Below are 24,302 nucleotides of genomic sequence, written 5' to 3'. Positions count from 1 at the left end.
AAGAGTTTTTTGCTTGATGGTGGTTATCATGGTTGATTTTACATGTATCTTTTTGGAGCATGAGAGCATGATGAAGATATACATGGTTCACGATGAGCGAAAGGATGTTTTTCTTTTGATTGGATTTTCTATGGGTGTCTTTACAATATATGATGTCAAGTGGGAGAATCTTAGGATTAATGTGCCATCTACATTGTAAATCGTATGTCATATTGCATGGTTCCAACATCCTTGGAAAGTGTCCCTAGGCACTTAGGGTATATTGGAAAAATTATTAGTAATATTTATTATCACTATTGTTTGTCAAGCATTCATAAGTAGTGATGGGTTACATTAGTAGTACTAATGGTGACTTGTGAACATGAATATTTAATATTATTTTTCCCACATGTGGACGCCTAGAATGAGATGGTGAATGACATGTGAAAAAGGACAAATGAATGACTATTAGGCTTCTCTAAGTGGTCACTTAGAAGAGGCAACACGTGTCTCTCAATATTATGCCATTTATTGCATTTAATGTAATGCTTATCTTCCAAGTGTGGGCAGCCAAGTTGGAGAGAAAGTATTGGAACCAAAATCAATATCCTTTCCCATTCAAGGAGGCAATCCAAAATGATAGGATGTTTGGAATGAAGAATGTTATTTAAACGCTTTATTTTGTGTTTTAGAGCTCTTAGCAAGTCTATACAACTGCTCCTTGTATGTAGAATTAAAGAGGAACAACTGAATGTAAAGTTACTCTACTGGAAAAAGGATAGGTTGAGATATAAAGAGGTTGTTAATCGATACAAAAATGCTATCATGGAGGCAAAGAGGAGACTGAAAATGAATGTATTGTAATATCATTTATTTGAAGATAACATTCACTTCTCCTCTCTTCTTGGTGGAGTTTTTGCTTGCAAGGATTTCTCTATCTAAATTTTGTGTGTTGTGTTGCTCCTATTTTGCTTATTTGTGTCTATTGTTATTTTATGATGGATGTTATTAATAGTTTATTGTTGTTATAAGCTCACACAAGGTAGTATTATTCAACATGCTATGTTGCCTTATTTTTAACATCAATAGGAAATAGATCTAATCATGGTCATTCCATATCAAGACAACTTATTTTTTATATTTGCATAAAAGTTTCATATTTTCATGTTGTAGTAGTTCAAGCTTTGTATCTCATCCATTAAAGCCATATCTTGATTCTTTATATAGAAATTGAAATTTCTCAATCTTTGGTATTAGATCTTCATGGAGTTGGTTATATTTCAGTAACTTGGAGCTCTTTTTTGACAATATATGTGCATCTTGTTGTTTGGAGGTTTTGTTCCTTTACCTTGTGGTCATGTGCAACAAGAAGATGTTGGATGGTTACTTATGATATCCTGGTAACATGGATAAACACTCGCTATTTGAACTACAAAATGGAGTTCTTATGTTAGGTTTATGGTCTTAGCCCTAGGTTACATGAAAACAATGGAGGATAAGCCACTCACCTCTTTGTGAGTTGTGGAGTCGTTATGTATCATATGTTATAAGCTCTTGGATAACTTGATTTTCATATTCAATTGTAGTTGAAGAGATGGTTTTGCAGGGTTTACATGTTAACCAAAATGTGTTGTATATATATTTGTGATAAGATTGTATTCAAGGTGTTCTTGATGAGAAGAGTTACATGTTTGCATGGCTAGTTGGAAGTTTTTTATCGATCTATGGTTACTCCTATGTCGGTTTGTTTGGATAGTAAAATCTAGCATTGATCCTAGTTATGTCTTATTATGTCTATTTTGCATGATACCAATATGGGGTTGAATTTATTTAGAATTATTTGTAAACATCTTCGATCTTTCTCCTTTGAGACGTTGCATATGTGCAGATTTTGTAACATTTTCTAATGTGGGTTCTATTTTGTAGGCCTTATTTTTTGTCATCATTATTACATTGTTATGTTGATTGTAGTGAGAAAAGAATTTTTGGAAGTACCTGACATAGTTCATTTGAATAGATATAATGGTACATTTTATAGTGCATGAATTTTTTTGTTCTTTTTTAATTGAGTTTTGGCAATGATATTGGCCATGATGCCATGTATAACATGGTACCACTTTCAACGGGAGATTTATGTAACTACATAATATGTTTTATCTTCTTTGTTTCAATAATTCAGTCCTAAGTTGTTATCCATGGATAATCTTTGGTTTGAAGATGGATGGTCGTTTGCAATTGCCATTGGTTCTATTGAAAAATGTTGCCCTCAAATTATAGTGAGAAATGAAATATTTGGTTCTATTGAAAAAGGATGTGTGACAATTGTATCTTTTTTGTTTGGAAATCCTAGTTTGATTCTTTCCTTTGGGAGCTCTTGGTGTTCAGTTCTTTGATTGTGTAGGGGTTGCTTATCATCCTCAAATAGGATATGGTTATCATGATGTTTGGAGAGCTTGGTTACATGGTTCAGTGGGAGCTTTGGTAATGATGTCGATTCATGTTTAGAGGAGGGGATTTGTCACCTCCAAGATGATGAATCTCAAAGGACAAATCGGTCCACCGCTACCTTACTCAAATTGGCGCTAAGGTGAGCTAGGGGATAAAAGTGAAAAGCTAAGCCAATAAATTGCAGACTAGACTCCCGGACGACTCTGTTGAGTCTTTGTCCTCGGGACGACTGCGTGGAGCTAGGACACCAGCGCGATGTGTTGTTGTCCAGTACAGACATAACATAGAAACCGTATGGGGGTTGCAGATATAATTATAATATTAAATGAACGTAGAAAAACAACAAGATAGACTAATAACACAAAATGAGAAATATTAGAATGACTTGAGAAGAGGAAAAAGAGCGAAGCTCACAACTGGTCCACAATATGAAGCCTCCAGCTAAATGATCTTCTTCCTATGATTATAAATCTGCACACAAGCAAGAAGGAATATGTTGGGGGTTGTGTTTTGGAGTTTGCCTCAGTCAGACCCCCGTTTTTGTGTCTCCACCTCCACGGACAACCCAGATAGATTGGTAGAATAAAAGATAAATGCTAGAATGATAAAATGATAAAATATATAGGGGATGTGATAAATCCCAAGATGCCCAAAGATAGGATAAATAGATAGATATTACCAAAGAGGCTTGAGAAATCCAAGAGAGTTGGAAAAGGTTATTGTGAGAACTTGAGAGTGTTGTAGTAAGTTAGAGACTGTTCTAGCAAGAGCGAGAACAAGAGAAAGTTGTGCGATCCAAGAGAGAGACCAAGAGAGTGTAAAAGAGTCTAAGAGAGGTTGAATAACCAAGAGAGCCTTGAATGGAGAGAAAACATCCATTTAGAATGAGAGAAGAGGAGGGAAAAGAGGGTTGGCGATCCATTTGAAAGGTTCGAAGCCGTTTCCACCGACATGCGCAAGTGACAAGTGGAAAGGTGCGCTTAGAACCAACATTCGAACATTAAGATTTCGTCGAACGAATGCGCAGTGTGCGGATGTCCGCACGACGTGCTAGTGTTCAAATGAATCATGCTCGAAAATAATAGGGGACAAGGGAGACACGTGGCTAACAAGACTGACGCCAAGAGGGAGGTGCTGAAAAGAGGGGCCTTGAGCATCCTGAGAGGGATAAGGCTAATGCAACAACTGAAGTGAGCCTACTCAAGTGCTAGGGGAATGGACACCAAAGTGGTTACCAAAGATGTAGGTCAAATTAGAAAGGGGTATGCAATTTTCGACACTACATTTTGCCACCACTTTAGCGAGCTTATGAATGAATATGAATATGCACACTAAAGGAAATCTACTGAACAAGAAATAACATCATGATACCAAAAGGATATTGTAGAGGAAGCGAGTAAATCTCCAAGCTAAGGAAGTATGCCCCCAAGCTGAAGACCTACAAAAAAAATACATTAGATAGAGAAACCTACACAAGAGAACATGGTTAAAGAGAATAAGGGAATCCCAAGACAACAAGGCTAGATCATGATATAGAAAAAGACAACACACACATGAAAGCACAAAACAAAGAAACCATGATCTTGAGTCAGCAAAGTGAAAGAGACCTCGATGTAAACGGTTGTCTCAGTACCGTGCGTCGTCCCCAAAATAACAAGAAACAACGAATAGAGGAATTCAAAAATGAAGAGAAGAATGCAAGGATTGATCACTTCAAGGAAGAATGCACCTAGAAGTCAGAGAAGCAATCAATGTTGAAGAGATAGTACATGACCTAGACACGAGCTTGATGCATCACTAGTGGTCATGCAGATATGATGATAATAAAAAGGATAGATCTAGCAAGTTATATTATGCCAGATGATCAAAGATAAGTAACACCAACCTTGCTATGAAGAAAGACCACTACCAAAAGATAAGATAAATAAGATAGTTGTGATAGGGAGGCAGATTTTTCGTTGATCAAACGAGGTTGCCCCTAGCGAGATGAAGTTGAGATTTGGAATAGATTTATTCGATACGTCGCAAACATGCTAGCTACAGAATAACATGTCAGATTATAAGATAAAGGATAGAGATAAACGATAGATAAGGCAATGTAACAGAAACGAACCTCGCTTTGGAGGAAAACCCCTTGTTACGAAAAGATACAAGATAAGTGATCGACGTTGGTATGAGATACGCCAATGTAGATAGAAAAGTTCATTATGCTAGATAGCCATACGATAGGGCAATGAGATAGATAGAATTTGTCGGCATGGGTAGCGATACACTAGATAGCCATGCGATTGGGTGAGATGATTGCCAGCATGTGTAGTGATACACTAGATAGCCATGTGATAGGGCAGATGAAGATAGATTTGTTGGCATGGGTAGCAACATGCTAGATTGCCATGCGATAGTGCAAATGAATTTGGTAAGTAGTAGATTGGCCCCTACCAAGGAAAACAAGAAAGATAAATCAAGAATGGTTTGGCCCCCATGTAGGCGGTCTTGGAAAAGAAAAAGATCCAGTGGTTTGGCCCCCACCTACGCGATCTTGGAAAAGAAAAAGATCAAGTGGTTTGGCCCCCACCTAGGCAATCTTGGAAAATAGAAAGATCAAGTGGTTTAGCCCCCACCTAGGAGAACATAAAAAAGCAAATAGCAAAGGAAACAAATGCAAGAGCTAAAAGATAAAATGTATCTATGATGGCCCCCCCTTAGAATGATATGCATGGAAGGCATGTTATTCTAAGGAGAAGAGTGGTTGTGGCACGTCAACATAGCGAGATATTTTCGTGGAATGCCACCAAGAGCAAGTGGCATATAGATATCCACAACATCAAAAGATGCAATGCAAGAGGACATGGAGATCCGATAATTTGGCATCAGGACCCATAGCAATGTCAAAAAGATATATAGTATCGCTACGAGATGGGTGTATCGTCATAGCGCCAAATTTATCAGATTTGAAGAAGAGCACATGAAGACAAAGATATGATAAGGATAGAATGTGTAAATAAAACATGATAGAGGTAAGCCTCGATATCACTTGTTGTGCAAAGAAGAAAGTACATAAATAGATGAAGAATTAATGATACCTGATTGATGAAGTTGTTGGATCTTGTCATTTAAGGCCTTACATTCACTAGTGGAATGGCTAAACACTTGATGATATGCATAGAAAGAATGATTCTTAGGAAAATTATTATGTGTAGGAGGAGGAAGAGAAATCAAGTGGGCTTTAAGAAGTCGCAAAAAAATAAGCTCTTGATTAGATAAATGATGAGGAAAGGAAGCAACCCTTTCTCTTGAGGAGAAGAGTTTAACTTCTCACAAGAAGAAGAAGATGATATAGGAACATTAGAGAATGAAGGGGATGAAGACAAAGGAGAAGCTTTGTAACGTAAACCCACTGTAAAAGAGTGTGATTTTGATTCCAAAGGAACCTTAACTCCTTGACCCATGCGCCCAAGACCATCTCCTTTATATCCATAATTGGAAGCGATATTGAACCCTAGACCATCATGTGATTGCAACTCCTCCAAAGGGGGAGGATCACCTTTAATGGTATAGCCAATGGTGTTCACATGATACCGTGATACAGAAGAATAATCATCTTTGATAGCGGGTGTGAATGATACTTTGGGAAAGTTAAGGTGGATAGGGTCAACTTTATATTCTCCAATGAAGGAGCTTGTAAAGTCTAAGGAACCCCAATCATCACCAAGAAGTGCATTTGATTGAGAAGGAGTACACTTAAGACTTTCTATTTTAGGAGGATCTTCTTTAGGGACAACCTTCTCATGGGTTTCCTCTTTAGGAGGGTCCATGGGAATAATTGTCGACATATTAGAAGATAAAGATGGAATATAATTTTGAAAGTTAGGTGTAATTGAGGCATGACCAGCTGCTGCAATTTGACATAAGTGCATAGCTTTAGGATCAACCTTGATTGTAACTACTTGATTGTTAGCATCAAACTTAATAGAACCATGAAGGGTATAAGATACAACTCCTAAAACATGAAGCCATGGTCTACCCAAGAGGAGATTATAAGATAGAGGACCTCGCATTACATATACCAGAGTCAGAATAGTGACAGGCCCAACCTTCAAAGCCAAGATAAATCATCAATTAATTTCTTGTAATATACATAAAATGAGTCTTATTTATGAAAAGGACTTCCATTGTGTAATATTATTTTATATTGTTGTGATATTTTTTTCTTACATGGACTCTTTTCATATTTTCTTAAAAAAACTTGGGAGTATTCATCATCCTAATGACTTTTCATGTCAATAGTCACATGATAAGGGAAATTCAACACACATATACCTCTAAGAATTCTTTAGTATGGGCAAAGGAATAATGGTTTTAATGTCCCATTTTCCAATGCCCTAGTTTTTGCCCTAAACTCACAATCCCAACTAAAGTAAGAAATGAAATAGAGATATCATATACCAATTAGATCCTAATTGAGACCCCTCAATCACGTTAGATATAAAATTGATCTTTCCTATCAGGGTTAGGAACATTATCTTAATCATCATTATAAATTACATAATGTGCATGTGGGATTCAATAATACTTGAACCCTAACAACCTATCCCCATTATGGAGTCCCTTGGAATATCATATAAGGCACCTCAAGCCTATCCATCAAGCCAAAGAGCACGAAATGTCACTTGCCATTCAACCTCCCAATTCCACTTGGGGTTGCTCTACTTGAATGGAAATTTGTGCTACTTGCATCCCTTATATGTATTCTATATTCAAGTATTGACTTGTAACCCATTCACATTATGGATCCCCTTGGGAGATCATATAAGGCACCTCGAGCTTATCCATCAATCCCAAGAGCACAGAATGACACTCGCAATTTGGCCTCCCAGCCCCACTTAGGGTTGCTCTACCTAAATGGATCATGTGCTACTTGCATCCTTCATATGTACTCTCTGCTCCATGGTGGGACGACAGATTGGATAAATCTTTAAAGGAATCATTATCATAATTTTATATAAAAATAATAATATTAGAAATAATAACGTAAAAAATGATATATTAATTGCTTCTCAATTCAAGCCTTATTATATGATGAGTGACACAACATAATAAAGATTATATAACATCATACCAAACACCTTTCATAGGCTATTGAATTTTCCTTAGTAATTTTGAAACCAATCAAGACACTTAAATCAAATAGCCAATTAAGATCAATTGACTTCCTCTTCAATACTTCTTTATCTTCCATCGTTTCCTTTTTGGAATGATCCTTTCCTCATCTTAAATATCTTCTTTATTTGTTGGGGGAGTTATGTTTGTTAAGCAATTCCTTTACCTCTTCCAAGAATCGTGTCTCTTCCATGTACCTCATTTTTATTTTAATTGCTATTTTAATTATAACATAACCTTTCTAGATTGCTTCCTTAACTCATGTCATTATTAGTTACTCTTTTATGATCATTGTCTTCGTTGTCTAATTACTCCATGATCGTTGCTTTATCTTCATTTTATGATCATTGTCTTCATTATCTAAATACTTCTTCATGACCACTGCTTTATCTTCATTTTCAGATTGTGTTGCTTTGTCCTCATTGTTCTTCATTCCATAATCACTATCCTTGAATATAGATCGAACTATCTTTATTAACAATGATATTTTCGCTTTGATTATTAATGAGATCATTGTGTATATATCAATCAATGCATCAATGCTAGGTTAGATTGCTAACATTTGATAGGGTAGGATTAATACCTCTTCTTTGTTTGTCTTGGTCTAATCTAGTTTATAGAAAAGTGTGAAGTCTTATATAATAAGACAAATTTTTGAAAGTATGGATTTTATTTTATATTTTATTTTGATTAAGGTAGGTTATGTGGGAAATCATGGCGGGGGAATGATAGTCCACCCTTCCCGAGATTGCTTGTCCTAAAGCAATGATAGTTTTGATTGCGTCTTTTCTAATGTAGGGATTCTAAACTAATCCTTAGACCTCCTTATGATATATTTAACTTTTGTTGTGCAAATCTGAATATATCTTTGGATTTAATTAAAATGTGAGCTATCTCATCCAATGATTGTAAGTTTGCAAGGTTTTTTAATTTTACGACAAGTTTTCTCTTATCAATTGTAATAGTCAGAACTATTTTGTTTGGTCCTATGGATATCTCTTTGAGAGAAAGCAAGGGAAAACTTCCCATTTATCAAGAAGAGGATTGGAAGTATGAAACACATCTATGACCTTAAATTCAATATTATTTCCTAAATTAATTCATATCTCTTTTGGTTCACTCTTGTTAATCTTATTCTAGATCAACCAAAAAGAGCACATGTTGAAAACACGTCAAGTTTGAGCTAAACATAGAGTATACACATAAAAACATGAAGCATACAAATGAATATATGCAGACACTGAGCATACACATGAATACATGTATTGTTATATCCTTCTTATTGACCAGAAAGACGAAAAATAAAGAAAAAAAATCTTCTAGTTGTTAGTGTAGGTTTTTTATTATCCTTATGATAGGGAGTATTTATTTTTCCTACACATATTTTATTAAGCTTGCTTGGGTTATTAGGAGTAGTTAATATGAGGACGTGTGGTGAAATGCTTCAGCTACATATGTAACTCTCCACCTCACATGGGTAGTTGAGTTACACACCCTCTTTTGGCTTCTTGTACCACCTCTCATAACCACTATTTTGTCATTTCCTAAGTGGGTTATGGGGTAGTTGGGTTTCTCATCCTCTTTTGGCCTTATGTGCTAACTTTCTCAACTCCTTTCTTGTCTTCATGTAAGGAGGTTATGCCACATTTTTTGGCATTTGCCAAAAAGGTAAAACCTCACTTTTTATGGGGATTAGGAGTTAATGCACCTCTTGGATGTATATGCTATTATTTTTCTATATAATAAGCACTATACTCTCACCTTCACTAGTTCAGTGATAGCTCGGTGAGAGTCTTCTCAAAATTATCTTCTTTGTCTCTATTTTTCTCTCATATTAGAATTATCTTCATTCGGCTATTTTGATCTTCGATCATCTGTTGCTTGGAGTTGCATGTGATCTATGACCGACATTAGATCCTGGCTCGATTCTTGCTTCTCGTAGAATCTAACAATAGAAGAGATACAAGAATAGTCAATAGACTTTGTTAATCATAAAGTGTTGGGTATGATGTTACATAATTTTTATCATGTTGATCCACTCATCCTATAATAATGCTTGAATTGATAAGTAATCATTTTTTTCACTTATAATGTTATCATTCTTACTATTATTGTTAATATAACTATATATGTGCATAATTAGTTATGGTAAAGATTCCTCTAAGCTTTCATCCATTTAGTTGTCCCATTATGGAGGGGAGAATGTACATATGAGGGATGCAAGTAGCACATGACCCATTCATGTAAAACAACCCTGAATGGGGTTGGGAGGATGAATGGCAGGTGTCATTCCATGATCCCAGGCTTGAGGTGCCTTGTATGATATCCCAAGGGGCTCCATAATATGGATGGGTTGTTGGGAAAAGCCTTAAGGAAATCCACATGCATATTATGTAATTAGCAAGGGCAAGTTTCACTTCTTTAATATAATGCATACCCCATTTGGTGATTCTAGGGTAAAATTTAGGGTAATTTTTCAAGAGGAGACATTACAATGGTTTTGCCCCTTCTAGAATATTTGCCTATTCACAAAGTTTTTGAGTGGGATTGTCTTTTTAAGTTTTCCTTGTAAATGGTGGGGGCATCCACACCATAGCATTATTTGAGATATTGCAAAAATACTACAAATATTAGTCTTCAACTAAAAAACCAACTACACTGCATTCAAATGTTAAAATTGGAACCTAAACTCATGACTAACTACACCCAAACCATATAATTTTTTTCTCAAAATTACTAAAAGGTGATACTTTATCAAGGGGCATTGGATTGCTAATTTTTTCAAAAATGTTTATTTTAGAAAAAAACATCTAAAAGTTATTAAAAATATATATTTACTTTTGTTGGTGTAATTAATTATTCATCATGGATATTATTACACCTTATTTAAGTTTACTTAGGAAATGCATTTCATAGTAGTTTGGGTATGAGACACTTGGGTGTTTGTGTCACATTGGGATAGTGTGTGTAGGAGAATTTCCACCTTTTGTGCATGATGATCCAGTTGATCAGTATTTTCATCTTGATAGAATATAGTTTATTTTTATCATCTATTTTATTCCATCTTATTTGTACTATCCATTGCCTCTTGTTCTTGGCAAAATCTCACATGGTATCAAAGCCATTAGAGTGCCATTGGTTTGCCAATTGAGAGAAATTTGGGGTTTGCATTTTGGAGCTTTCTATTGCAGGTTTTTATTGGTGCTTGTTAGGTAAAATCTGAGGTCACCATTGGATTGAGGAGGTCCAAGAAAGTCATTTTTGCCTTTTGTTTCATCTAAATCAGACTTCAGAGGCCAAATCTAGAGGCATTTGAAGTTTGAAGCTGCGATAGAAATTTTCCAGAAATTATAATTTTGCAAGCAATTTTCAAATAGTGATATCTCACTCATCTGGACTCCTTTTTTCGAGCAATATTTTTTGTTTTGGGGTAGAATTTCATGATCTGTACAGGGGTGCAGGATTTTTCTGATTTTCGGATGAGGTTTTTCGGAAATCGTGAAATCACTATTTTTACAGCTTTGGAGGCTTCATTTGGGCTCATATGGACTCCTTTTCAGGTGCCGTTTTTTTTTAAAGTGCATATTTTTTCATATACTTTCATAATCTGCCATTTGTTTGCACTGATTTTTAGTAGAAATTGTACTTTCAGTATTTGGCTATTCTTGGCATATTTGGTACTTGTATTTCGCTTGGATCTCAATTTAGATCACTAGCAGTATTTGTTGAAGTCTCTTATATCTCATTTTGAGAAGTTTTAAATTGATATCAGAAGTCCACTTTGCCTTGTTTTGCAAGTGGCCCATTGTATACGCACTAAGTATAAAGTGTCAAATCACTATTTTGTGGGGGGGGGGGGTGTTTCTTGATTAAGTATTTTGGGGGGGTGTCTTGTGTGATTGTGCCTCTCTCTATCTTGTGTTTTTTCATTTTGGTGCTATGGGTTCTCCTAAATTTCCACTTTTAACTCCTCATAATTATGCATCATGGAAGATTAAGGCATGGATTAAACTAATGGAAAAATGACTCATTCATTATGTAAATGAAACTATAACAGCACCACCTGATCCTAAGGCTGATCCTAATGCTCAAATTGAATGAATTACTAAGAATGCTATGGCACTTGGAACTCTTAGAAAATATGTATCATATGACCTCATTTTGCACATTGATAAGTGTACAACAATTAAAGAGGCTTGGGATATTTTTCAGAAATTGTATGGTCAAGTTGATGAGATTAAGGGCTACAAGCTTGATAGTTAACTTACAACTTTGGATCCCAAGGATTTTGATACAATCCAAGATTATGTCACAAAAGCAATTGAGTTAAGAGAAAAGCTAAAGGATTGTGGAATTGACAAAAATGATGCTCAATTGGTTTATAACTTGTTGGACAAGCTTCCTTTAGAGTATGCAGCCTTTGTATCTAGCTTTCACACCCATAGGTTAGCTCAAGGTTCCTCATACACTTCTCCCTCATTTGATTCATTCATGGAGATGTTGATACTTGAGCAATCTAAGTTGACCACGATGGGAATTCTCAAATCTTCAAAGTCACAAGATTTGGTGGCTAACAAAGGGAATCAAAGTAATCAAGGAAAAGGCAAGAATCATAAGCAACCTAAGTCAAAACCATAACAAGATGGAGCACAATCTTCCTCTCCACAAAAAGGTGATTCACCATTCTCACCTAAGAGGAAATCATATAAGGACAATCTTTTTGTGGATATTGCAAGAAGTCGGGACATGATGAACATCGTTGTTATAAGAAGGATATTGATGAGCTAAAGAATCTTCTTGAGAAAAATAGAATCAACCTACCTTCTAGAATGTCTACACCAGCTTCTTCTTCCAAGGATAAAAAAAAGGATCACTCTTTTGGGACAGATAAAAGAAAGGGACAAGCTCTTTGTGCTACTACAAGTCATGATTCAGGGAGATGGCTTCTAGATTCAGGGGCTTCTCATCATATGGCATCTTCGCAGTCTATGTTTTCTATATTTGAGCCTTGCCACATGCCACAAATTTTGATGGGCAATCATACACACATGGATGTGATTGGGAAAGGATCTATTGCCATTGGGGATAACTCCTTCAATGATGTGTTGCGTGTACCCCACTTGACAAATAATCTTCTTTCCATCTATCAAATCACACATGGGGCAACTAAGAAAACTGTGGAGTTCACACCTGATTCAATTATCATTAGAGACTTGGAGAGTGGAGCTATCATTACAACTGGGTTGGTTGATCATGCATCTCAGTTGTACTCTTTTTCACATTTTGGTCCTATTGTTGATGAGGTTGATTCCTCCTATGTTGATGATTCATATTTTGAGGAGAACATTGGGCACTTGAACTTGGGGATTCTCACATATGACCCCGTTCTTGAGCCTTACATTTCATCTCCTTCTCTTGATATCACACCACCTATTGCACCCGATGATGCAGCTAGTGCAACAGTTTTTCCTTCTTATGATTCAGTGCAACAGGATATTTCATGTCTTCCAGCTTTAGTTGATTGGGATGCCTACTTGACAAACATTTCAGGTTTGTTTGTGGAGTCCTACATTGCAGATTTGGGAGACATCATTGATGACATTCATCTTCTCTTTGATGAAGATGATCCTTCTTCGATTGTTGCGAGGGATCACTCTAACCCTCTTATGCATTCTCTACATGATCAATCTTTAGAGGTTGACATGATTGTGGATACTTTTGTCCAACAGCTAGAGGAGGTCTCTTTATCTTTTGAGGATACATATGAGTCTTTGGATATTGTTCTATATTCTTCTCCACTAGAACTTGGAGTCCCTTTTTCAGTAGTGTGGCACAGTTTACCACCTTTGGAGGGGGTAACTTTCAGCATCAACATGGGGACACTTGAGCAGTTTTCAGAGATTCCTTTCATCATGAGTATTTTTCCTACATCTTCCCTTCATGGTTGGGGAGACTTTTTGGATCCACCTTTGGTTTTGTTTCTTCCTAAGGGGAGGAATGTTGTTCGACATTCATGGATCAATTTCTTCATTCATCTTCGAGCTTTTATCATTGGTGCAGATTCCACTATGAGGGGGGGCTTCCTCGTCTCTCTTCTTCTTCTCTCATATGTGAGGGGGGGGGGGGGGGCACTTTTTCCTCACATGGGGTTTTGTCCTTCACATGCTTCTATGAGAGTTCTTTGTATCTAGTTTTCATGTCTGTTTTGGGGGAGGGTTTTTCTCTCTTTCCCCACTTTGTGAGAGATTTCATTGTATTGGTTTGCATGCATTTGCATTTGTACATGGGTACCTAACATGGCCTAGTAGCCGAGACCCATCTTGCATTGCTTAGTTGGATTGTAGACTTAAGTGCATTCTCCTAAGTTGTACTTAAGGGGGGGTGTTGGTGTAATTAATTATTCATCCTGGATATTATTACACCTTACTTAAGTTTACTTAGGAAATGCATTTCATAGTAGTTTGGGTATGAGACACTTGGGTGTTTGTGTCACATTGGGATAGTGTGTGTAGGAGAATTTCCACCTTTTGTGGACTTATCTTGTTGTTACACTCCACATTCAGTGAGTGATCCACCTCATGTGGAATATTATATTGTTTCTCCTACCTACCCACACCTATTTCCTACCTACCCTTGTTTCTTATTGAGCCACATGTCATGTTTGTGTGCTCACATATCCATATAGCCTTGCCTATATAAGCAGGCTCATATTCATTGTATATAACGCTTGATGATCCAGTTGATAAGTATTTTCATCTTGATAGAATACAATTTATTTTATCGTCTATTTTGTTCTCTCTTATTTGTGCTTTCCATTGCCTCTTGTTCTTGGCAAAATCTCACAACTTTTAATATTTTTTAAAATGGTGATATAAAATGAAAATATCTCACATATTTTATATACATGAATATACAAAAAATTAATTAAAACACATTTTAAAATATCGTTTAATATGAATCATTTTACCTACAAACATCCCTAATCTCATTTTACTTATTTTTGCATCCATATTGTTTAATCTTATCGATCATTTATATTATCAATCATAATAAATAATATTATAACATAATATGATATCATGCAAGTTTCATTATTTAAGCGTTGTTTTATTTTAGGGTACATTTCTATATTCTTTTTGTTATATAAATAATAATAATTTCATTCTCGTAAACTCACACACACACACACACACACACACACACACACACACATATGCTAATAGAACTTGCACTGTAGTATGGAAGATATTAAATATTATAATATTATATTATAATTATGATCTAATTAGGTAAGGTAACCATAGGAATAGGACCCTAGCCCTAACTCTAACCCTAATTCTAATGGCAAACATAATTTAAGCTACATTCCTAAATAAATTCTAACCATAAGTCTAATTCAACCTTAAACCTGACTAAAATATTTTTGTGTAATTAAAACCTAATGTAACATTAACTCTAACCCTAACTTTAACCATAATCTAATATTAACCCTAACAATATTCAAACCATAATCATAATTTAAACCTAATCGTAGCCATAACTCAAATTCTTCTTGTAACCCTAATTTAACCCTAATCGAAACCATATCTCTAATTCTAATTCTAAGCTTAACCCTAATTGAATTATAACCCTAACCATAATTCTAACCTAACCTTGGTTGAACCCTAATAATAGCTTATTTGTAACACTAACCCTAACCATAATTAAACCTTATTGATAACCTTAATTGAATGCTAATTCTAAATTTAAATGGACCCTAACTTTATCATATATTAAATCATAAACCAAATTGAACAACCTTAATCCTAACCCTAACCCTAACCCTAACCTTGATCCTATCTCTAATTCTAATTCTACCCTTAATGTTAACCCTAATCTAAAATTAAATCTAACCTTAATTAAACCCTAATGCTAACCCTATTTAAACCATAATTAATCCCTAATCTTACCCTAACTCAAAAAATTTTGTATAAATCTAATTTTTATATTAAACCTAATTGACCCCTAACCTTAATTTTATCATTTAACCCTAGATTTATTGTAACTCTAATTGAACCATAACCTTAATCCTACCTATAATTCTAATTCTAACCCTAGCCTTAACCCTAATCTAACATTAAATGTAACCCTAATTGAACCTTAATGCTAAAAATGTTTAAACCCTAACATAATATTAAGCATAGATCCTAATTTATCCCTAACCCTGACCCTAATTTAAACATTTAACCATCATTTAACCATAAACCTTACCCTAACTCAAATATTTTTCTTATATCCTTGAATTTATCCTAACCATAATTGAACCCTAATCCTAACCCTAGTTCTAATGACAACCCTAATTTTAGTTATAACCCTAATTAAACCTAACTATAAACCTAATTTAACTATAACCCTAACCTTGACTCGAAGATTTCTCTTGTAACCCTAGTTTTAATATGAAAACCTTATCTCTACTTCTAATTCTCCCCTTAACCCTAATTGAACTATAATCCTAACCCTATTTAAACCCTAACCTTAATTTTACCCCAACCCTAATTGAACCCTAACCCTAACTAAATCATAATCATAATCCTCACCCTAACCCTAATGAAACTGGAACCATAACTAAACCCTATCAATAACCTTAATTAAGGGTTAATCCTAAATTTAAATGAACCCTAACTTTAACACTTATCAAATCATAACTCAAATTGAACACTAACATTAACCCTAACCCTAACCCTAACCCTAACCTTTATTGAAACCTAATCCTAACCATAATCCTATCAATAATTCTAATTCTAACCCTAACCTTAACCCTAATCTAACATTAAATGTAACCCTAATGCTAACCTTATTTAAACCCCAATTTCAAATTTTAATCATAACCTTAATTTAACAAGCCCCGCCTTTTATATATTATCAATTATAATTATGCCAAAGGTATATTACACTCACATACGGATGCAAAAACATTCATTAATAAAAACTAGAAGCATTTCATTTGACGTGTTTGTGACACTCAAATGCATGAAAAAATAAAAAAATATTTTATTATTATTTTTTTTAATTTTATAATATTTTGAATTTCATATTCTAAACATATCTCTCCTAAAAATAACTAAATTTTATTTTATTTATTTTCTCTTCTCATGTACTCAATTAAACTATCACTATCTCCATCATGCAATCATTTAACTTTGTAATTATCTCAATCTAATATTATTAATTATGGAAGATTAAAAGTGCCCCCACATATGATGATGTAGTTTTAAAAAAGATTTTTTTGCTTTGGTCAAGAATTTAATAGAAATATAGAACTATAATAATATTAATTACGATATCATAATATAATATTGATTCAATATTAATTATAATATTAAAAATATAATAATTTTTAAATGTAATAATGCACAAATATGATATCTTCTTGTATACTTTACCTAAACTCCTATAAAGATAAATATGCTAGTAAATAATATTACAATATAATATCATATTATAAAGTTTTATTTATTTAAAAATTATTTTATTTTAAAGTACATTACTATATTCTTATCTATAAAACTGATTGATCTTTTATTCTATGATGCATATTCCTATCTATTTGTGTTTAAATAAAATGTTTCACCTCCTTATATGTAAAAAAAAAAAAAAAAAAACATCGGTCAACACTAAAGTTCAATCTGGAATTCTCTCAAGTACGAACTATACTCTAATAAAAAATTGCTTTTAGTGTGAACTATGAAATAGCCCATTTATAGTGAATATAAAGTAATGACGCTTTATATTCATGTTTGGCAGTCGTATTGTTTGTATTAAACGTGGGTTTTATTCAAATATCTAGATTGCAATCTATAAGAATAATAAGTAGAAGTACAATTTAGAAGGGATTTATGAAAGCAATCTAGTGGGATTTTCTTTGCTATTTTTTTTTTGATAGTCGTTTTGGCTAATGGTTGCTATAGGGGAAGAGCATCAATAGATAACATAGTTCCAATAACCGTCATCTTATTGTCATGTTGACTCCCCAATAGCCCTCATAGTGAAAACACCATTAATAAATTTGTTTTGTACCAATAGCCGATCATTTTTTGTAATTAATTGGTTCATTTGTGCACAACTATTGGAAAATTTATCCCATTTGTGCACAACTATTGGAAAATTTGTCCCATTTGTGCACCACTATTGAGACATTTGTCAACAAGTACTAGAGATTTTGAGTTGACGGTTACTGGAACATCTTTAGTTAGGTATCAGGCGACACTTTGAAATGTGTACTTTTTGACCTTTGTACTTACTACAACTTGTGGGAGGTTTCTTAGATTTTGTACATGATAGTGTTCTAGAAAATCACTATGATGCAAGAGGGCATTCCCTCTGCTCTACAAACACTACTCACTATCCCACATAGGCAATTAAACAAATTTAAAAACTCTCTGTTCAAACAAGCTCTGATTGCAACACAACAAAAATAGTTGTATTCAGTCAAATTATAACAACATTCACATTACATTGGCTGACAATAGTAGCAATCAAAAAACAAAATGACAAAATCTCCATGAAATAATATTTTACTAATTAATGTATCCTTGTTGACAGGCTTGCTGCTATTATCCATTCATCCTTAGTATTCTCAACCTGCAATTCAATATTTTTTTCCTCTGTAACATTTGTTGCGCCCATTATGAAGGAATTATTTTAAATTCTTCTTCATCCATGCCTCTTCTCACTTGCCATATTCTCCTCTATTGGAGTTGTGCCCTTTTTTTAAACCAATCAACTACAATTAGTTTCTTATTTCAGTTTCACTATGAACTACAACTTAAAACTTTTTATTTTTCCTATGTCAACCTGAAACATATTTTTATTTCTTGCAGCTGCACATCCCCTTAAAGCTTGCAAAATCTCTTCTTAAATTCTAGCATATGTTTTCAAACTTCATCATACATTGAATCGTCTCTCTTCTCTACAAAATAATCAAATTATTTTGGATTCCCCTATTCAAATATGCAATTTTTTTAATGTTTAGGTGCCACCAAAATATACATTAAACTGTCATTGCATTTTAATTTAAAAATCTGCATTTCAACTTCACATTTTTTTTTTTTATATTTTAATCTCTGCACCACCACTCCCTGTGTCTTTTATGTAATCAATATTCAAAAGAAATCTTGCAACAAAAACCACATTTCCCCTTCCATAGCTTAGCATTTTAATTAATGATTTATTTGTTCGTACTTTTTTAACTCATTGTTGGTTCAAGTTCCCAATCTTGATAAAATGGAAGCCAAAATAATATGAATAAACTCTCAAACTATTCAGTTCCAAAGAAATGACATTTTCCATTTCCTTGGAGCCGACTTCTATGTCTATGTCATGATGCTAGAGTAAATTTTAAGTGATTAATCTAAAAAAAATCTTGAAAACATTTAGAGTTTGGCTTGCGTGGTTCAAAATAAAACTTTGTGAAACAAAATCAAAACTGAAGAAAACAGAAAAAATTATTTTTGATCGATGTGATTACCAGTCCACCCGAACCCTAATATAAATAAAAAGCAGGATAGTGGGGTCACTAAATCACGGAGAAAGGAGGATGGCATGATCTCTAAATCATGAAGAGTATAGATTTTAAAGGGTTGATTAGAATGGTTTTGTTATCTTTTTGATATCATCACCTATATAGTAATGAGATGTTATTTCATAACTATCATTAAAGAATTAGAGTGGTTTAAAAATAGTATATTCTAAACTATTACAAGTGTTCAAATTAATGATTCTTTCTTCAACAAATGACATATAATTCTCATAACTATTTCATGAGATCACTAAACCTAATCTTTTTTCTCATTGGAAGATGATTTTCTCTCAAATGAGGGAGTATATAGGTAGAGATTATTATGGACACAGTATTAGCAAAGAAAGGAACTTAGATCAGATAAATAATAAAATGAAATTCAATTTGATTTTAACATAAAAATAATAATCTTACACTATTATTAAATGAATATCAAGTCTAATTATTTTGAAGCACAAAGGGTGGTAGGAACTAAACTTTCAGTCGTCTAGGAGAAAACCGAATTTTTTTTTTGACAAAGTGGGTTTGCAAAACACCCGAGAAAAGAGTTAGAAAGCTTGCGTGGATCAAAAACTCTAAAAGTAAACTGAAGAATTGAATATGGCGTGGAAAATAGAAGCGTTAGAAGAGTTCAAGATCCAACCTTTGGAAGTGAAATGGTAGTGCAAGGCTTTCTGTGATTTTCCAAGAACGACGTAACCTGACAGAAATGGGGTTATGGATGTTAACACCAGGAAGATTAATTTCTGGTTCTAATTTAGACAACGAAATGAACGGTTTGACTACCATTGCTGAACCCCATAACCATAAATGTGTTTTACCCTGGTAGACTGAATGCCAACGCTTAATTCGTAGGATGCCATACACCGCCTATCTTAGAGCATTCTGCAGAGAAGGTCGCTTGAAAGAGGCGCTACACATACTGCTTACTACACATAACCCTCCTGTAGACTCTTCTACATATCTTCAACTATTGCAGACTTGCATTTCCAAGAATGGGTTTTCAGAGGGTAAGCTAATCCAGTCTTTCATCAATGACAGGGGATTTAAATTTGTTACATACCCATTTTTCCAAAACAAGCTTATTGATATGTATTCTAAGTGCGGAAGTTTGGTGGAAGCTTGCAGAGTTTTCGACCACATGACAGAACGAGACGTCTTCTCATGGAATGTGATGATTGCAGCTTACCGAAGACATGGGTTTCCTCAAAACGCATTGACACTGTTTTACCAAATGCAACGAACTGATGTGCAACCGGATCGGATCACGTTTGCCAGTATTCTCCCCGCATGTGCCAGAATGGGAGCTTTGGAACAGGGTATAGAGATCTATGAAAAAGTAATTGAATGTGGGTTTTTGTCAGATGTTGTAATTGGAAATGGCTTGATAGACATGTTTGCTAAATGCGGAAGAATAGAGAAGGCCCGCGAGTTGTTTGATAAAATGCCTCTACGAAATGTGTTCTCATGGAATATGATGATTGCTGGATATACACAATATGGTTTTTTGAATGAAGCTTCAAGACTTTTCACAGAAATGCCACAACGAGATGCGGTCTCGTGGAACGCCATGATTACAGGATATGTGCAAAATGGCTTTATTGACGAGGCTACGAGACTTTTTAAAGAAATGCCTCAGCCAAACTTGGTCTCGTGGAATGCAATGATTGCCGGATTTGCACAGAACGAGCTTGTTGCAAAGGCATTGGAGACATTTAAGGAAATGCAATTGGCAGGTGTAAATCCGGACTCAGCAACCATTTGCAGTATCCTCCCACCGTGTGCCAAACTTGGAGAACTGGGACTGGGCATGGAGTTCCATCGAAGAATAATTGAATGGGGATTTACATCAGATGTTATAGTTGTCACTGCACTGATAGACATGTATGCAAAATGTGGAAGTGTACAAAATGCACGCAATTTGTTTGATAGAATGTCTACACGAGATGCAGTCTTATGGACTGCGATGATTGCAGGATATGGACAAAATGGTGCTCTTGATGATGCCTTAAAGCTTTTCAATGAAATGCCTCGACGAGATGTGGTTTCATGGAATGCAGTCATTGCTGGATATGTGCAAAATGGACTTGTTGAAAAGGCCATGGATATTTTTCATGAAATGCAATCTGCAGGTGTAAAGCCAAACTCCTCAACATTTGTCAGCATTCTCCCAGCGTGTGCGAAAATGGGTGCTTTGGAACAGGGCATGGCATTCCATCAAACAATCATTGAATGTAGGTTTTTGTCAAATGTGGAAGTTGGGAATGCCTTGATAGCCATGTATGCTAAATGTGGAAGCCTACAGAAGGCACGCAAATTGTTTGACAAGATGCATCAGCCGAATGTGATTTCGTGGACTGCAATGATTGCAGGATATGCAATGCATGGCTATGGCAAAGATGCCCTTAAACTCTTCGAACTAATGAAGTACTCCAGAACCAAGCCTAACCATATAAGTTTTGTTTGTGCTTTGTATGCATGCAGCCATGCAGGTCTAGTGGATGAAGGCTGTAAATATTATGATTGCATGAGTGAATCGTATTGCATTACACCTACAATGGACCATTATGTATGCATGGTAGATCTTCTCGGCCGTGCTGGCTATCTTGAGGAAACCCTAAACTTCATCATCAAAATGCCAATTAAACCTGATATGGTTGTGTGGATGTGCTTTCTAAGCGCTTGTCGATTACACAAAAATATAGAGCTAGGAGAATTTGCTGCAACACTAGTTTATGAGTTAGATCCTGAACATGCTGCACCATATGTTCTTCTGTCAGACATTTATGCAGAAGTGTGCAGGTGGGATGATGTTCAAAATGTATGGAAATTGATGAAAGATAGAGGGATTAAGAAGATGCCTGGATGTAGTTGGATTGAAGTCCATAAAACTGTACATGTTTTTAGTGCAGGAGACAGATCACACCCACAAACACAGGCCATTTATACAAAGTTGGAGGAACTGTCTTGTGAGATGAAGGCAGCAGGGTATATTTTAGATTCAGTCCCTGCAGTGAATAATATTGAGGAGGAGGAGAAGGAACTATTCACCTGCCACCATAGTGAGAAGTTGGCAATGGCGTTTGGTTTATTAAACACACCCCCAGGAAGAACTATTAGAGTTGTCAAAAATCTTCGTGTGTGTGTAGACTGCCACATTACAACCAAGTTTATCTCCAAGATCGTTGGAAGAGAAATTGTTGTGAGAGATGCCAATCGGTTCCATCATTTTAAACATGGACAATGTTCTTGTGGAGATTATTGGTGATGATATGTGAACATGGCGTTAAGGTAACAATGGGAAGAAATTAAGTTATACTTTCATTTTTTCAGTCATGGATTTAAGATCTTGGATAGTTATACCCTGTTGTCAACTTGATGAAATCATATGCATATTGTAAAGATGCATCATTTTCTAGATTTATTGCTGGAGTATTTCTTAATGGTCTTTTTCTAAAGACTTGTAACATTGACCTATTGAAAATATAAAAGGAGAGAAATGCTTCTCTAGGAGGAAAGCTACTCAGTAAACTGGAATGTGAAAAATGGCGCACAATAATAAATGAATTTAATAATTAGATATAAATGACACACAATCTAAATTAGAAAGTAAAGTGTCTTTTATAATCCATGATGCCAGTCATCTATGTAAGGGTCTACAGATGGATTAGAACCCTATGGGACTACCTCGTAATCCTTGTGGGAGGTACCTAACTGCACTACAAACGAGGCGTACATACCTTACCCCTAATGGGATTTGATATATTTAATTAGATATAACTAGCAAAGTATTTTTCTATAATATTTTATTTTTATTATATATTATAATTTTTGGGAGGGTATTTTTATTTTGTGTGCATTCTAAGTTTGTCATTCGAAATCAAGGTATGTATAAAAATTAATGCATGTTTAAGTAGATTTTATATAGATTATGGTTAAATATTTTAGTGCTACTAAAAACTAGGGTATTAGAAGCATAGGAAATCATTCAAACTCTATTTTAAAATATTTAAAATTATAATTTAAAAAGAAATTGTTGTAAATACAAACCTAAGTTTATGTTCATATGAATTCAAAAGGTTGAAATATTCATGAAAATAATATTGGAATCAATTTTGATAATGTAATCCTACAATATTCATATCTGCCTGAAAGTAATCTAATCTCATGGAGATTAACATGAAATTTCTTCTTAGGATAGGGGAGAGGTGTCCTAACTTTGCACCTCTCAAAATCCTATGTGATAATTTCAAATCGGTCCCAATTTTTTACATCAACTTACTTCACAAGTCCCCTATTTATAACAAAGGTTTTAGGTCCACATCATCAAATATGATGCCACTAGTAGTTACACACTAAATTTATTAGTGAGCCAATGTGGCATCACGACTCATTGCACTCATGATCAACACAAACAATTTAAAAGTGACAACAACTAGTGATATATAATGAAAAACATTAGACATTAAATCACAAAATGTTATCACAACTTTTGGAACATTCTCAACTTAATTATCCTCACCTCCATTTCCTCTTTCGTACCTTGTGATTTTTCAAGAGAAGGCCTTTATTTATAGAATTTTAAAGTAACTTTAGAGACACTTCTATTTATCAACTTAGAGAGAAGCCACTTTTGTAATTTCCTAATTAAAAAAAATTTAAAAAGAGCATTTATTGTAATTTAAGATAAACTTAGACAGAATTTGTAGTTGCATTAAAAACTCCTTTGTTGTTTGCATTTTGTAGATGAAAGGGCCATCACATGTTGCTTCTTGTTACACCAAACAAAAAGGCTTGATCCAAGATGAAAATATTGTTTGAATTAGATTTGTGATCATTGTTTGCCAATCAAATTAGTGTACTATAACAAACCCCGTGCAAAATAAATAATTTCATTATCCACTTGATAAAGCTCATGTGGTTCATGTCCATAGCAAGAAAGTAATCCAACAATAGATGAAATACCTAGGCATCAAAAACTCAATTTCTTCAGTGTTAAAGGGTGCTAACAATCAAAAACTTTCACTTTTACTTCCATGTTGCAAAACATAACTGTAACTACCTACCCATCTAAATGCATTTCATATTTGCAAACTAGGGAAAATGTATCTTGAAGCAGCGTTAACATCAATCCACATACAGTTTCCTTTTATATTAG

At 34.6% G+C, this 24,302-nt stretch overlaps 1 protein-coding gene across 2 annotated transcripts; it reads left to right on the top strand.

Moving 5' to 3' along the window:
* Window positions 1-19,622: 19,622 nt before the first annotated feature.
* LOC131054835 (pentatricopeptide repeat-containing protein At4g02750-like) lies at window positions 19,623-22,713 on the top strand. Of its 2 annotated transcripts, none has more exons than XM_057989449.2 (2): window positions 19,623-20,154; window positions 20,266-22,713. In XM_057989449.2, the coding sequence occupies exons 1-2, from the start codon at window positions 20,001-20,003 to the stop codon at window positions 22,410-22,412; spliced, it is 2,301 nt and encodes a 766-aa protein (XP_057845432.2). In that variant the 5' UTR covers window positions 19,623-20,000; the 3' UTR covers window positions 22,413-22,713. The 2 variants fall into 2 exon arrangements, with proteins under 2 accessions (XP_057845432.2, XP_057845433.2); XM_057989450.2 differs by having other exon boundaries at window positions 20,022-20,154; window positions 20,273-22,710.
* The last annotated feature ends 1,589 nt before the right edge of the window (window positions 22,714-24,302 follow it).

This window comes from Cryptomeria japonica, chromosome 6 (genome assembly GCF_030272615.1).
Source record: "Cryptomeria japonica chromosome 6, Sugi_1.0, whole genome shotgun sequence".
NCBI classification, from domain to species: domain Eukaryota; kingdom Viridiplantae; phylum Streptophyta; class Pinopsida; order Cupressales; family Cupressaceae; genus Cryptomeria; species Cryptomeria japonica.
This window is presented reverse-complemented; position numbering and strand designations above follow the sequence as displayed.

Bases quoted from the DNA above. Each gene is read 5' to 3' on its own strand.
- LOC131054835 (XM_057989449.2), top strand. From the start codon at position 20,001: ATGCCATACACCGCCTATCTTAGAGCATTCTGCAGAGAAGGTCGCTTG. The intron at 20,155-20,265 runs GTAAGCTAATCC...GTTTGGTGGAAG, and splicing joins CAAGAATGGGTTTTCAGAGG to CTTGCAGAGTTTTCGACCAC.